At 47.0% G+C, this 14232-nt stretch overlaps 1 protein-coding gene across 1 annotated transcript; it reads right to left on the reverse strand.

The window, feature by feature from the left end:
• Window positions 1–207: 207 nt before the first annotated feature.
• Window positions 208–13566, reverse strand: LOC309489472 (pannexin-3-like). Its single transcript, XM_082158271.1, has 6 exons — window positions 12582–13566; window positions 11392–11583; window positions 9213–9355; window positions 8034–8248; window positions 7198–7931; window positions 208–627 (listed from the first exon to the last, which is right to left on the reverse strand). The coding sequence occupies exons 2-6, from the start codon at window positions 11573–11575 to the stop codon at window positions 569–571; spliced, it is 1335 nt and encodes a 444-aa protein (XP_082014397.1). The 5' UTR covers window positions 11576–11583; window positions 12582–13566; the 3' UTR covers window positions 208–568.
• Window positions 13567–14232: the final 666 nt, after the last annotated feature.

The following is a 14232-nucleotide window of genomic DNA, read 5'->3' on the forward strand; positions in this document are numbered from 1 at the left end:
AAAATGTAATTTATTTTGTAAAGGGAATGCTGCATTTTCAGCAGTCATATTATTATCAATGTTGAAAACAGTTGATTACCAGTAGTGCAATTTTTTAGTGTAAACCATGATAAATTTTTTCCCTGCTGAATAAAAATCAAACTTTTGAATGTTGGTCTATACATCTGTGTATGTGTATAATGTAGAAATTAACAAAGAAAACACAAATATAAACAATTTTTATTTCACCTACTTACAAAAGAAAACAAAAAGTCAAGTAAAGAATCCAGTTTTCAGAGAAGTATAGAATGCACTCACATCAGATAATCAGAATGAAAAGAATAAATAAAGATATAACAATCAAGTTTATGAAGGCTAGCTATTGGAGGCTTTTCAAATTGTCAATACAGACTTTGGGTTTTTATTCCTGAGGTGATTTGTTTAAGAGATCCATAGGGATTATATTAATGGACTACAAAAGAGGAGCTGTAACTATTGGATGTTCTTGCACTGTTTTAGTTCTTGCAAGGTTTAGCTGTTCTACAGGGGCTCGAATATGACAGTGCTGGTTCAGTCCATTGCTGGTGCTTTAGGCAAAACAACATGTTGTAGTCTCCTTCAACTCATGGTACCCCTGGTGGTTAGGCTCTGTAAAGAGACAGAGAGTGCTGTTAGGGGCATCAATTTTGGGATGTTAAGTGCCAAACATCTTTTGTCTAAAATAAAGTGCATAATGCGGATGCTAAAACTTTAGTTCCCTTTCGTTGTCACTCCGAGTTACGTCGGATGACGACGAATGGGGTTTCGCTTAGAAATCCTATCATCTTCGAGTATTAAAACACGAGCCAATGGCAAAGAAATGCCATGGGTCTGCGGAATTTGCATAGCGTAACTCCGCCCCACCCTGGGGGTATATAAGGAAGTACGCTGCAACATGCAGATATGTTTTCGCTTCGGAGCCAAGTTGATCTACTTCACTCCACAGCCAAATCCTGAGTTCATCTCTTTATCTCTTCGAGACGAGCCTCTCTCCAGGTGTTGGTGTGACAGCGAGTTCCAGCGAGTGCACATTCCCTGCTGATCTGTGCAGTGATTTGCCAGAGTTTGTGTGTTCTCTCCCTGGTCGCTTCAACACTCTGCGGAGAAATCTCCTTTCACAAAAGAGCATTGCACGCGGCACGTCTTTTTAAAGATGCCTCGCCCGTGCACTTCTGGTTGCGGTCTATTTGTATCTGACTCTGATGGGCACAATCGCTGTCTTGTGTGTCTGGGTGTCGATCACGCCAAGGCAGCGTTTGTGGATGAGTCATGTTCCCACTGCGGGAACATGCCCATCGCACGGTTGAGATCGAGACTCAATGATCTTAATGTGAGAGTCCCCTCATCCGCACCCCGATCTACTGGTCCCGAGAGGGCTGGTACTTCGGCTGGCGGCCAGGGTGATCTGAGGGTTACAGTGTGGAACAAAGCGCCGACTATTCCACGCTCCACACTTCCCTCTGTTCCCGTGCAACCCGCGAGTGTCCGCGTGGAAACCGCTGTACAGTCCTCTGACTTGCCGCGAGTTTCATTCGGCGCTCCAGAGGAAGACTCAATGTCGATCGCTGCATCACAAGGTGGGCAGGAGTCCTCGGGAAGTGAGGATTCGGCTGTGCTGCCACCCTCGGGTGTCCCAGCATTGTCCGAGTCTGATCCCGAGATGACGGCCATGCTTTCCCGGGCAGCCGCGGCGATCGGTCTTGAGTGGTCCCCGCCACCTGGGCCGGTTCGTTCGCGGCTGGACGATTGGTTTTTGGGTGCGGCTGCTGATCCGCGTCGGCGGCCAACCCCAATGCCTTTTTTCCCGGATGTGCATGAGGAGGTCACGAGGTCCTGGAAGGCACCATTGTCTTCCCGTGATCGCTCGGCGACCGCCTCCGCCTTGCCTCCCCTTGATCAGGCGGCCGCCAAAGGGTACACTGGGGTTCCCCAGGTTGAACGCTCTGTTGCGATGCAGTTGTGTCCTCAGAGTGCTTCTTCCCGCGGGGACCCAAAGCACCCCTCCAAGGCCTGTAGGTTCTCCTCCACCCTTGTGGCGAAGGCCTACAGAGCTGCGGGGCTGGCGGCCTCCTCACTGCATGCCATGGCGACTCTGCAGGTCTACCAGGCCCAGATGTTGCGTGACATGCACGAGGGGAGGTCTGACCCAGCACTCTTTGATGAGTTGCGTGCCGCCACCGACCTTGCTCTCCGAGCGACGAAGGTGACCGCACGCTCGCTGGGTCAGGTGATGGCCACTTCGGTGGTCCAGGAGCGACACCTATGGCTAAACCTGGCTGATATGCGGGAGGCCGAGCGGACCCGGTTCCTCGACACCCCCATATCCCAGGCTGGCCTGTTCGGCGGTGCAGTCGAGGACTTCGCCCAGCAGTTCTCGACTGCCCAGAAGCAGACTGAGGCTTTAAAACACGTCCTGCCCCGGCGGCCCGCTGCTCCGGCGGCGCAGCCGTCGGCACAGGTGCCTCAGCCCGCTCGCCGCCGAGGGCGCCCTCCTACGGTTCCCCCCCCTCCCGATCGGCCCCAGCAGTCCGCTGCTTCCGGGTCGCGTCGGAGAGGAAGCCGTAGGAAGGCGCCACAGCCCTCTCCCGCCCCGTGCCCCGCTAAACGCCAGGCTAAGCGGCGCTCCTGAGACGGGCTGCTCAGAGATGGCGTTGAGTTCTGTTCAGGAGCCGGTTGCAGGGCCGCTCCTTCCCCCGGTGGAGGGCCGGGGGAGAATCCTTGGTTTTCCCATTCCCGCTGCTCGTCCCACGACGGGCAGCACCCTAAAATGGTTAAAGAAAGAACTCACTACCCCATCTCTGAGCACACGGAGTGTGCGGATGAGAGCACGCGCCGCCCACGGGCCACGCTCCTCTCGTCCCCCTCTGTCGCCAGACCCCTGCCAGAGCACGCCCCTGTGGGACGCTGGTCCTCCCCTGGCCTCCTCTGGCAGGACGCGGCTTATGACCGTGCCCCCGCACTGGGCCGCTATGCCACCCACGCCTGGGCCGGTCATTCCGCCTCGCTGCACCCCCGACGGAACGTCTGTGGTTCGTATGACCCCGCTGGTGCACTTTCTGGAAGCCTGGCTAGAGCTTCCCAGATTGTCCCGCTGGGTCGCGAGAACCATCAGGCTCGGCTACGCGATTCAGTTCGCGCGATCTCCTCCCCGCTACAGCGGAGTCCGCTTCACTATGGTCGGTGGCAATGCCCCTGTCATGAGAGCGGAGGTCGCCACCCTACTGGCGAAGGGTGCGATCGAGATTGTCCCTCCAGCCGAAATGAGGTCCGGCTTCTACAGCCCTTACTTCATTGTTCCGAAGAAATCGGGTGGGTTACGACCGATCCTGGACCTGCGCGTCCTGAACCGCTCCCTCCACAGGCTGCCGTTCAAGATGCTCACGGCCAAACGCATTTTCGAGTGTGTGCGGCCACAGGATTGGTTTGCAGCGATCGACCTGAAGGACGCCTACTTCCATGTCTCCATTTTACCTCGACACAGACCGTTTCTACGGTTTGCTTTCGAGGGGCGGGCATACCAGTACGCGGTTCTCCCTTTCGGGCTAGCCCTGTCTCCTCGCGTCTTTACGAAGGTCGTCGAGGCAGCCCTTGTTCCCCTCCGGGAACACGGGGTTCGCATCCTGAACTATCTCGACGACTGGCTGATCCTAGCTCACTCTCGAGACCAGGTTTGCGAACACAGGGATCTTGTGCTCCGGCACCTAGCTCGTCTGGGCCTTCGGGTCAACTGGGAGAAGAGCAAACTCTGCCCAGTGCAGAGGATCTCTTTTCTCGGTATGGAAATCGACTCGGTCGCCATGTGCGCGCAGCTTACGAGCGAGCGCGCGCAGTCACTGCTGACTTGTCTTCGCCAGTTCGAGGGCAAGAGTGCGGTCCCACTGAAACTTTTTCAGAGGCTCCTGGGGCATATGGCATCCGCAGCCGCAGTAACGCCGCTCGGATTGCTTCATATGAGACCGCTTCAGCTTTGGCTTCGCGATCGAGTCCCGAGGTGGGCATGGCAACACGGCAAGCTCCGGGTCCCAGTGACTCCGGCCTGCCGTCAGACCTTCACCCCGTGGTCGAACCTCAGCTTTCTACGGGCCGGAGTGCCCTTAGAACGAGTTTCTCGGCATGTTGTTGTCACAACAGATGCCTCCACCACGGGCTGGGGCGCCATGTGCAATGGTCATGCTGCCGCGGGCTCCTGGACAGGACCCCAGCGCCTTTGGCATGTCAATTGCCTCGAGTTGCTGGCTGTACGTCTCGCCCTGCACCGTTTCCATGCGTTGCTCAGGGGTCAGCACGTACTAGTCCGATCAGACAATACCGCAACAGTAGCGTACATCAACCATCAAGGTGGTCTACGCTCCCGCCGTATGTCGCAACTCGCCCGCCACCTCCTTATATGGAGTCAGAAGCATCTGAGGTCGCTTCGAGCCATTTATATCCCGGGACACCTGAACCAGGCGGCCGACGAGCTGTCTCGAGTTCAGCCTCTCGCTGGAGAATGGCGTCTCCATCCCCGGTCGGTTCAGCTGATTTGGGATCAGTTCGGCGACGCACAGGTAGACCTGTTTGCCTCCCACGACTCGTCCCATTGCGACCTGTTTTATTCCCTGACCGAGGGCACGCTCGGCACGGATGCACTGGCGCACAGCTGGCCGAGGGGCCTACGCAAGTATGCGTTTCCCCCAGTGAGCCTTCTTGCGCGGACCCTGCGCAAGATCAGGGAGGACAAGGAGCAGGTTATATTGGTTGCCCCATACTGGCCCAGCCACACCTGGTTCTCAGAACTCATACTCCTTGCGACAGCACCTCCCTGGCCAATTCCTCTGAGGAAGGACCTCCTTTCTCAGGGACGGGGCACCCTTTGGCACCCTCGTCCCGGTCTTTGGAACCTCCACGTGTGGCTTCTGGACGGGACGAGGCAGGTTTGAGTACCCTACCACCAGCGGTGGTGGCTACCATCACTTCCGCTAGAGCATCGTCCACGAGACATGTCTATGCGTTGAAGTGGAACCTCTTCGTCAACTGGTGTTCTTCTAAACAGCAAGAACCCACGAAATGCCCGATCAGTGTCGTGCTTTCCTTCCTGCAAGAAGGGTTGGAGCGAAGGCTGTCTCCCTCCACCCTGAAAGTGTATGTTGCCGCCATTGCCGCACATCACGATGCAGTTGAAGGTAAGTCTCTGGGGAAGCATGACCTGATCATCAGGTTCCTGAGGGGAGCGAGGAGACTAAATCCTCCTCGCCCTCCCCTCGTACCCTCTTGGGACCTCGCAGTGGTTCTGACTGCCCTGCAGAGGGCTCCATTTGAGCCTTTGCAATCAGTGGAGCTTAAGTTCCTGTCAATGAAGACAGCGCTCCTGGTTGCATTGGCCTCCATCAAGAGGGTAGGGGACCTGCAGGCATTTTCGGTTGATGAAGCGTGCCTGGAATTCGGGCCGGCTAACTCTCACGTGATCCTGAGACCCCGGCTTGGATATGTGCCCAAGGTTCCTACCACACCCTTTCGATCAGGTAGTGAACCTGCAAGCGCTGCCCTTGGAGGAGGCAGACCCAGCCTTGGCACTGCTCTGTCCAGTACGCGCCCTTCGTGCTTACGTAGACAGAACGCAGTGTTTCAGGACCTCAGACCAGCTCTTTGTCTGTCATGGTGGGAAGCTGAAGGGAAAGGCTCTCTCCAAACAAAGGTTGTCTCACTGGATAGTGGACGCCATTGCTTTGGCTTACCAGCAGCAAGGTCGACCGTGCCCCCTTGGTGTGACGGCCCACTCCACTCGGAGTGTGGCATCCTCTTGGGCTCTAGCGCATGGCGCCTCGCTAACAGACATCTGCAGAGCTGCAGGCTGGGCGACACCTAACACATTTGCGAGATTTTACAATCTCCGAGTAGAGCCAGTTTCTTCTCATGTACTCGCTTCAACTAGCCGGTAATAGATTCTGCTCAGGTGTCTTCGCTTGCTCGCCATTCCTCTCCTCGGATGGGATACGTGCGATTATTCCTCAGGTGAGCCTCATAAGCCCTGAGTCTCCTCCAGCACTAACGATGTCATCGCCAGAGTTATGCCACGGGCAGCTTTCGCGCTTGGCTAGGTGCCACCATGTGCATGGTTCCCTTCGGGCGACCCCCACATGTGTATTCCACTGTAAGCCTCTTTGAGCATGTGTCTTTCCCTTGGCAAGCCGCCTTGCCACCCCTGGGGTTGAAATATTCCACCTGCGGCTGGACACCCCAGTGTTACTCCGTATGCAGCCCTTCGGGGTCATATGTGTATTCCAAGTCCCCCCCTTCGGGTTGGGCATGATTGCATATTTCCACTGGATATGCTTCCCAGTGTACCTTGGTATTCCTGTGTTAAGTAGGACTCCTTCGTCCGTGCTAGTCTCACGACAGGGAGCTCAGACTTACGCAGGGCACTGGAAGACAGTCGAGAGGTGGCGTGATTATACGGGAACCCCATTCGTCGTCATCCGACGTAACTCGGAGTGACAACGAAAGGGAACGTCTCGGTTACGTATGTAACCCTCGTTCCCTGAGTAGGGAACGGAGACGTTACGTCTCCCTGCCACTTCCGCTGTACCGCTGGAACGCCTGAGTTCAGTCTCGGCTCCTCAGCGAAGACATATCTGCATGTTGCAGCGTACTTCCTTATATACCCCCAGGGTGGGGCGGAGTTACGCTATGCAAATTCCGCAGACCCATGGCATTTCTTTGCCATTGGCTCGTGTTTTAATACTCGAAGATGATAGGATTTCTAAGCGAAACCCCATTCGTCGTCATCCGACGTAACGTCTCCGTTCCCTACTCAGGGAACGAGGGTTACATACGTAACCGAGACGTTTTTCATTAAAGCCTCCTTTAGAACGAATAAAATAGTTTCATAAGTACAATTTTTGTAATAGACTTTCAAGAAAGTGGTATGTATTAGGCCCAGATGGACTTTTTTTCACTGATTTTAAATCAAAATATACTATATATTTTCAAGAAATGTCACATTGTGTCATTTTTTTTTACCACATTATCTTCAGTTCACACAAAATATAATGATGTTCGTAGACACGCAAATGTTCGGTGTCCAACATCCTATATAACATATTTATGTCACTTTGATGAATTTCTGAACGTCCCATATGACAGCCACGAAAATGCCAACGAGCACGATGCGTTTAAGGATATAGATGAGAGTGACTGTACCAAGCGTCATGTCTTGTTCCACAAGAGGGCGCTGCTCTGGACAGTTCACTGCGTTTCCTCTGGCTGCTCCCAGCACAGTCATGATGTCTACAAGATTGAGCTTTCCCTCCTCTCTGGCCTCTCTCATCTCCTCCTCGAGCTCCTCTCTGGCCTCCGCCACCTCCTCCGCCTGCTCCTCTGTCAGCCCACCCTTAGACCCCTTTAACCGAGGAGGCGCGAGGGAGCACACAGCCCTCAGGCGGCCGTACGAGTGCAGATGAGCTACGTTGGCGCGTAGAAAGAGGAGCAGCACGTTGAGATCGTTCAGTGGGCAGCCCAGTTTCTGACCGCTCATGAGCCCCAATCCGGGCAGCACCTCGTAAAGGGAGAGGAAGGTTGTGTCCCAGCAGAACAAACGCAGCAGGCTAAAGAGAACAATAGGAGCTAGCAGCACATACACGGCACCGTTAGCTACACTAATGACCTGGAACACAAGTAGGCCAGTCATTTTACACTGAACTAGCTCAGGCACCCAGGGCTGGTCACGGAGGAGGCCGGTGCGCACGTAGCAACTGAATTCGTCTTGCAGAAAGGCGGAGAGGTGGAAGTAGATTAGGTACAGGCACGAGGCGGACATGAAGGTCAGGAGCAGGAAGCCTCGCAGGAAGAGCATGCTGACCAGGAAGTAGGAGCCATGCTTGCACTGCATGTATCTCTCCAGCAGGGGATACTCAAAGTACCGCTTGCGCTTGGCTCTAAAAAGACAAAAATAAAATGATTTTTTGGTTTCATGTTTGGAAACACCAACAACAGCACAAAAAAAAAAAAGTGGAAATTGCACACTTGCTGTGCATTACCTCTCAAGCTCAGCCTGAAACTGCAGTGGGTTTTCTGATTGTTCTTTTAGGTCCAGGATGCTCTGGGCCAGGCGGACAGAGCGGTTGTAAGACTTGTCCAGTTCGTCGATGATGAAAAACAGGTCAGAGATCAGACTGGGCACGGCTAGATACCGCCAGATCACAGCTGGCAGGTACATCATCATGGCCATGACCAATAAGGAGTATGGAAACATCTGCACAAGCAAGAGAACAATTGAGTACAGTAGTATCTATCTATCTATCTATCTATCTATCTATCTAAAATCTGCCTGTCTGTCTATGTGTCTATCTATCTATATGTCTGTCTGTCTGTCTGTCATCCATTAATTTATTTGTAATAATAATATGTATTTACTTATTGTACTTATGCATTTTATTTACTTATTTAAAGGTGCATTGCGCAAGTCTCTGAGTTTTTGCAGAACTATGCCCCCTCTGGCGGCAAGCGAAACTGCAGCCAGAAGTGTGCACGCTCACGGACAAAAGTTTTCTTTTTTTTTTATCTTACGTGGAGTTTGCGTTGGTGTTTGAAATGAACTACACGCCGGTCTCTTAGAATCCATCTTCTACGGAGAATGGCGGCGAATACACAAACCTGCCAGACAGCCAGGTGAGCGTGCCGTGAACGCGCATGACGTCACGCCCAGTCTAAAATTCCGGCCCGAATCCCTCTTATTTATTTTACTTTACAGGATTATAGAGACAATCTCAGTGATCAGAGAAGGGCTCATTCAGCCCATCAGGCAATTGTTTAAGCATGTATGGGTTAGAAAACGGGTATTTTTAACATGAAAAAGTTGCTTAATGCACCTTTAAGAAAAATAATGCATTTATTTATTAAAAAATAAATTCTCTCAAATTTATAATAGAATGGACACAAAATAAAATTGTTGACAAGTAAATATCAGATCTATAAAGTACATTTAGGAAAATCAGTGCTTTTGTTTGAGACAATGAGATATCTTCTGTAACTCCATATAAAATCACTCGTCTCTTGGAGAAAAAGCAAGAGACTTGAGAAAATGTTTCTATTTGCTCTGAATTTTATATGACGTTTGTGGGTCTCATTTGTGATGTACTAAAGAGGTCTCATTTGTGATGTACTAAGATATTAAAGAGGTCTCATTTGTGATGTACTTTCGGAATGTTTTTACTCACTTTATGCACCCACAGTGAACGTTCTTCAAAGTTCCCATCTGTGTCAAACTCATGGTGCATGAGAGAGTCCCAGCAGTACGTATCCACATATGCTGCCTGCTTTACTGTGAAGTTGTTGGGAGGAAAGCAGCTAATCTGTGGGCCTGGGAGGGAAAACAGAGAAATGAACATGCTGAGATATAAATGACAGTGTTCTACAGAAGCATCACTTGTTGCTGTGTAAGTGGAGAGGCTGGGCAAGAGCTGGGTGGCATGTCTGTTATAATGCTAGATCTTGTCCAGGGACACAGATGGTGAAACCACCGAGGCTGCCAGGAAACACCCTTCTGCGGGGAGTTTTGCTGCCTGGGTGAGAGGGTGTGACCCAGCTACTGAGAGGAGGCCTACTTTATATGGACCACTTAAACATCTGTGTCACTCTCCAAAACCTACAGTCAACCTCCAATTTACTGACTGAACACAACATGCCCCACACCCACGGGCCACGGCTATTATGGATAACTGAGCTCCACAGAACATCTCTGCAAATTATATGATACCAAAGTTCTTCAAACCAGGAGAGATATTAATAGACATCTGAGTTTCCTAAAAGTTCCAATCTTAATCTATTTATGTAGATATACACTGCCATTCAAAAGTTTTGGATCGGTAAGATTTTTTATGTTTTTAAAAGAAGTCTTTTCTGCTCACCAAGGCTGCATTTATTTGATTAAATATAAAAAAAAAATGTAAAAAATAAATAGATAAATATTATGACAATTTCAAATAACTGTTTTCTATTTTAATATATTCTAAAATGTAATTTATTCCTGTGATCAAAGCTGAATTTTCAGCATCATTACTCCAGTGTTCAGTGTCACATGATCCTTCAGAAATCATTCTAATATGTGGATATGATGCTCCAAAAACATTCATTATTATTATCAATGTTGAAAACAGGATTCTTTGATGAATAGAAAGTTCAAAAGAATTTATTTTAAATAGAATCTTTTGTAACATTATAAATGTCTTTACTTTAACTTTTGAATAATTTAATTCATCTTTGATGAATAAAAGTATTGATTTCTTTTATTTCCCCCAAAAAATGTAATACAAATTCTTACTGCCCCCAAACTTTTGAACGGTAGCGTTTAATGTTTCAAAAGCTTTCTATTTCAGATAAATGCTGTTCTATTGAACTTTCTATCCATTAAAAAATCCTGAAATAAAATGTAAATAACTGTTTTCAACATTGATAATAATAAGAAATGTTTCCTGAGCATCAAATCAGCATATTAGGAGTGATTTCTGAAGGATCATGTGACACTGAAGACTGGAGTAATGAAGCTGAAAATTCAGCTTTGATCACAGGAATAAATTACACTTTACTATATATTCACATAGATTTTTTTTTTATATATAATATTTCACAATATTACTGTCCAAAACTTTTGACTTTTGTGTATATATATATTCCTGCATTCTTTTTTGCAACCGGCATGTGATGTAATTTTCTTTCGACTGTAAAGTTTGTGTTGATGTATCCTAACCAAATAACCTGAGTGTTGTCAGACCACGTTCAGAGCCAGAGAGAATCAGTCTGCTTGCCTTGCACGTCTCAGTTTAATTAGCATATCTTCTCGTTAGTCTGAAATAGAGAGCTGGGAAAGAGCAGACTGACTGTAATTACAGGCCCTTGTCATCTCTACGCGTCTCTCTTAATCATCCTCATGCCAATTAACATCTGTGTGAGCTGATTGCAGACCAGCTCCAGAGGAACTGATTGCAACCTCAAAGTCAACTGCCTACACAAAACAGACAGTTCTCTCCAAAGCACTGTTGGCAGGAAAACTCAAGTTGGTGGCATTTACAGCCAGCAATTGGCACCCATACCGTTCAAGTCACTAAAGATATCTCCCCTGAAAGCAATTCCAGTTGGTTTGCAATGTCATATAAATTGATAATAATCATTAGCAGATGCTTAATTCTCATATTTCACCAGTTTCCCTTCCCGAGCAGTGCAGATAGCGCTGTCACCTCAGATGAACACTAATTACATCCAGAGTTCCATCAGCCCAGCCCTCAAGCTAATGGTCAGTCAATTAACTCAAGGGTCTGGGAAATTACTGCAGTGCCAGTGTCGCTCTGATGTCCTGTGATTTGCGCACGGAACACTAGGGAGAGAAAAAGAGCTGCTAACCAATAGAAATCTCTCTGGCAAAAGCCATGGACACCAGAAGGAGCGGCAGGCCCACAGAAATGAACTTGATGACTTTATCCAATGGCAAATCCAGCTCCAGGTGTCGGATGCGACTGTCCCCATTATTATCCCTCAGCAGGGCATCAGAGAGCATCGCTTGGGCGGCCGTGTTGGCTATAGACATCCTGCCAACTGTGGACGACAACAGAAAATCAAAAGGATATTTCTGGTAAGCAATTTCTTGGTTTAATGTGCTTTCATTCATATTGACACAAAACAAGTCTATTAACATCAATATTAATGCATAAGGGACAACTTAAGTTATCAAGACGCACTTTGACTTTGATGATGTGGTTTAATAGCAAATGTGATACAAGAACACATGATGAGCCTTAGCCTACTTGCATGATAATGTATCAAATTAAGCCTTCCATGAAATTATTCCATTAAACAGTAATTATGTCTTCCATTAAATTCGTTAGCAGCTATCCTAGTTCTTATTAACCAAAACCTTTGATGCACTGCCACTTTAACACACAAGTGTTAACGATTATTAGATTGGGCTGTTAGCGCACAACCCAGCGTTGTCGACTTTTTAAACACGTTTTAACCCAGGTTAAGCGCCGTTTTTAGTCCTGGGATAAGAAAAATAGCAATAAACAACCAATCATAAGCGGAAATAGCGTGTAGCCTAACTCAGTAAATAGTGATGAGCTTTGTAGTCACAAAAAATGTCACGTGCCTTATTTCGTGGTTGATCGTTTGAGGGGGGGAAAAAACTAACGGAACACAAGTTAATTTGAGTGAAGAAGAGTTGTATTTTTATTTTTGTGGTCCGAAAGGTCTATTCAGTAGAAAAATGTTATGGTAGGCTACTTACAGGAATATAAACGCAACAAGAGCGAGACACGCAGTTATTTAAACAAGTCACGTGCTGTATTAGCGCAAATGACACCGATGTCTCGAATACGAACGTTAAACGGGTAGCGTCACTTTTTCGACCTATCAATGATACAGACACGACTTGTGAAATGTGAAACATAATATGCAAATAAGAACATTAACCTGTTAAATGTACAGTGTGAAACCTGATTAATTTCTAACTCAGTATTAATGCTTTAGAATGACCTGGGTTTTAAAAAAATGAAGTGTGAAAAGCCCTTATTTGTGTACAGTTGCTCTTACAGTACCTTATGAGTTCTTGTCCAGTAGAGGAATGTGGATCAATCCAACGGTAAACTGGTCCTGAGACTGGAGAGGAGAGGGATGCTGGCGTGGATCTTAAATACTGGAGGAGGTCTGAGCAAAATGAGAGGCTGTACTGGGCTGGGTTACTGGATAATTAAAAGAGCCCGAGAGGACCTTTTGAGCCTGCTGTGCTGGGGTAAAAGCAGAGAGAGAGGGTGGAGATGGCCTGCAGGTTTACTGAATTCCCTAACATGCTCATCAGCCCAGTGGCACCAATCCACTTCAAATGCACCCGGCTATGTGGTTTTTCTTGCCTCTGTCATTTCCCAGGTTATTAATACTCTCCGGCCCTGAACAGCCCTGCCTGTGCAGCCATGCTCAAGAGTGCGTACTGGACTGTCACAAACACTGCTATTTCAGATGCATACAGACCTTCACGAAGTTTAGAGCTCACTGGAAGGCTGTTTAACCCATTCATGCCCAATAACATTAAATTGAACACACTGTACAGCTTTTAAGTGGAACTTAGTATAAACAAAGATTTCGATGATTGTGAAGATTGAGATTGAGGAGTTGGAAATCTGAGTAAACATTCTGAAATGGCAACATGAATTAAGGACAGAATCCAGTAAGTTGTCTACGCATGATATGGAAGGTGTTTAATAACATCTCAAGTCAGCTAAAAATATTCACCATTGAAATAAGATAGCTGTATTTTCCAGTGGCCATGAATGGGTTATAAAAAAAAATCCTTGCAGGAAATCATGAGGTTTTATTTTTAGTCCTTGTTTGGCAGCTAGAGATTTTTATAAAGCCTAACTTTGCCTTTTAGGTTATAGTTATTTAGGTTACAAAAACATAGCGATTTGAGGAACTTTACAGGAGGTCTTAAAGCTGAAATCTTTGTATTACTTCTACAGACCAAAAATACACTTTATTATTTATGAACATTATGATGCTTAAATTAAACATAACAGTAAGCATTTCCAGAAATAAATAGTTCCAAGCAATACAATCCTACTGTGGGACTGTTTATCTTTTGTAAAAAAAATATTGTCACAACAAATGAGTATTTTCACGTTTATAGTTTTTATTAATATTTTCAATTCGCTTTTTATTTAATTTTTTATGTGCTTTTGATATCAATATTTGTAAATAGCCTATCCTATTTATTTATTTTACCAGTTTTTTAAATTTTATTTTTTATTTCCAGTTAGTAATTTAGTGATTCAACTTGCCAAGGAAACATTTATCATTTTCTTTTTGTTTAAGTTTGTCTAATATTTCTAGTTTATTTCAGTTAACAAAAATGTTGGTAACACTTTACAATAAGGTCTTACTTGTTAACATTAGGTAATGTATTAACTAACATGAAATAACTACATCAATACATTTGTTACAGTATTTATTATTCTTTGCTAATGTTAGTTAATAAAAATACAGCTGTTCACTGTTTGCTCATGTAAGAACAAAGAATAATACATGCTGTAGAAGTCACCTTATTGTAAAGTGTTACCAACATGTTTTAATATGTCTAGCTTTAGTTCACAATAACAACCCAACAAAATGGTGAATATTATAATTTAGCAATAATTTGTGTGTATTCATTTGTACTAGTAATACATTCGGTTGCAAAATGACACCCAGGTCCAG

This window comes from Leuciscus leuciscus, assembly GCF_965113295.1.
Source record: "Leuciscus leuciscus genome assembly, chromosome: 24".
Lineage (NCBI taxonomy): Eukaryota > Metazoa > Chordata > Actinopteri > Cypriniformes > Leuciscidae > Leuciscus > Leuciscus leuciscus.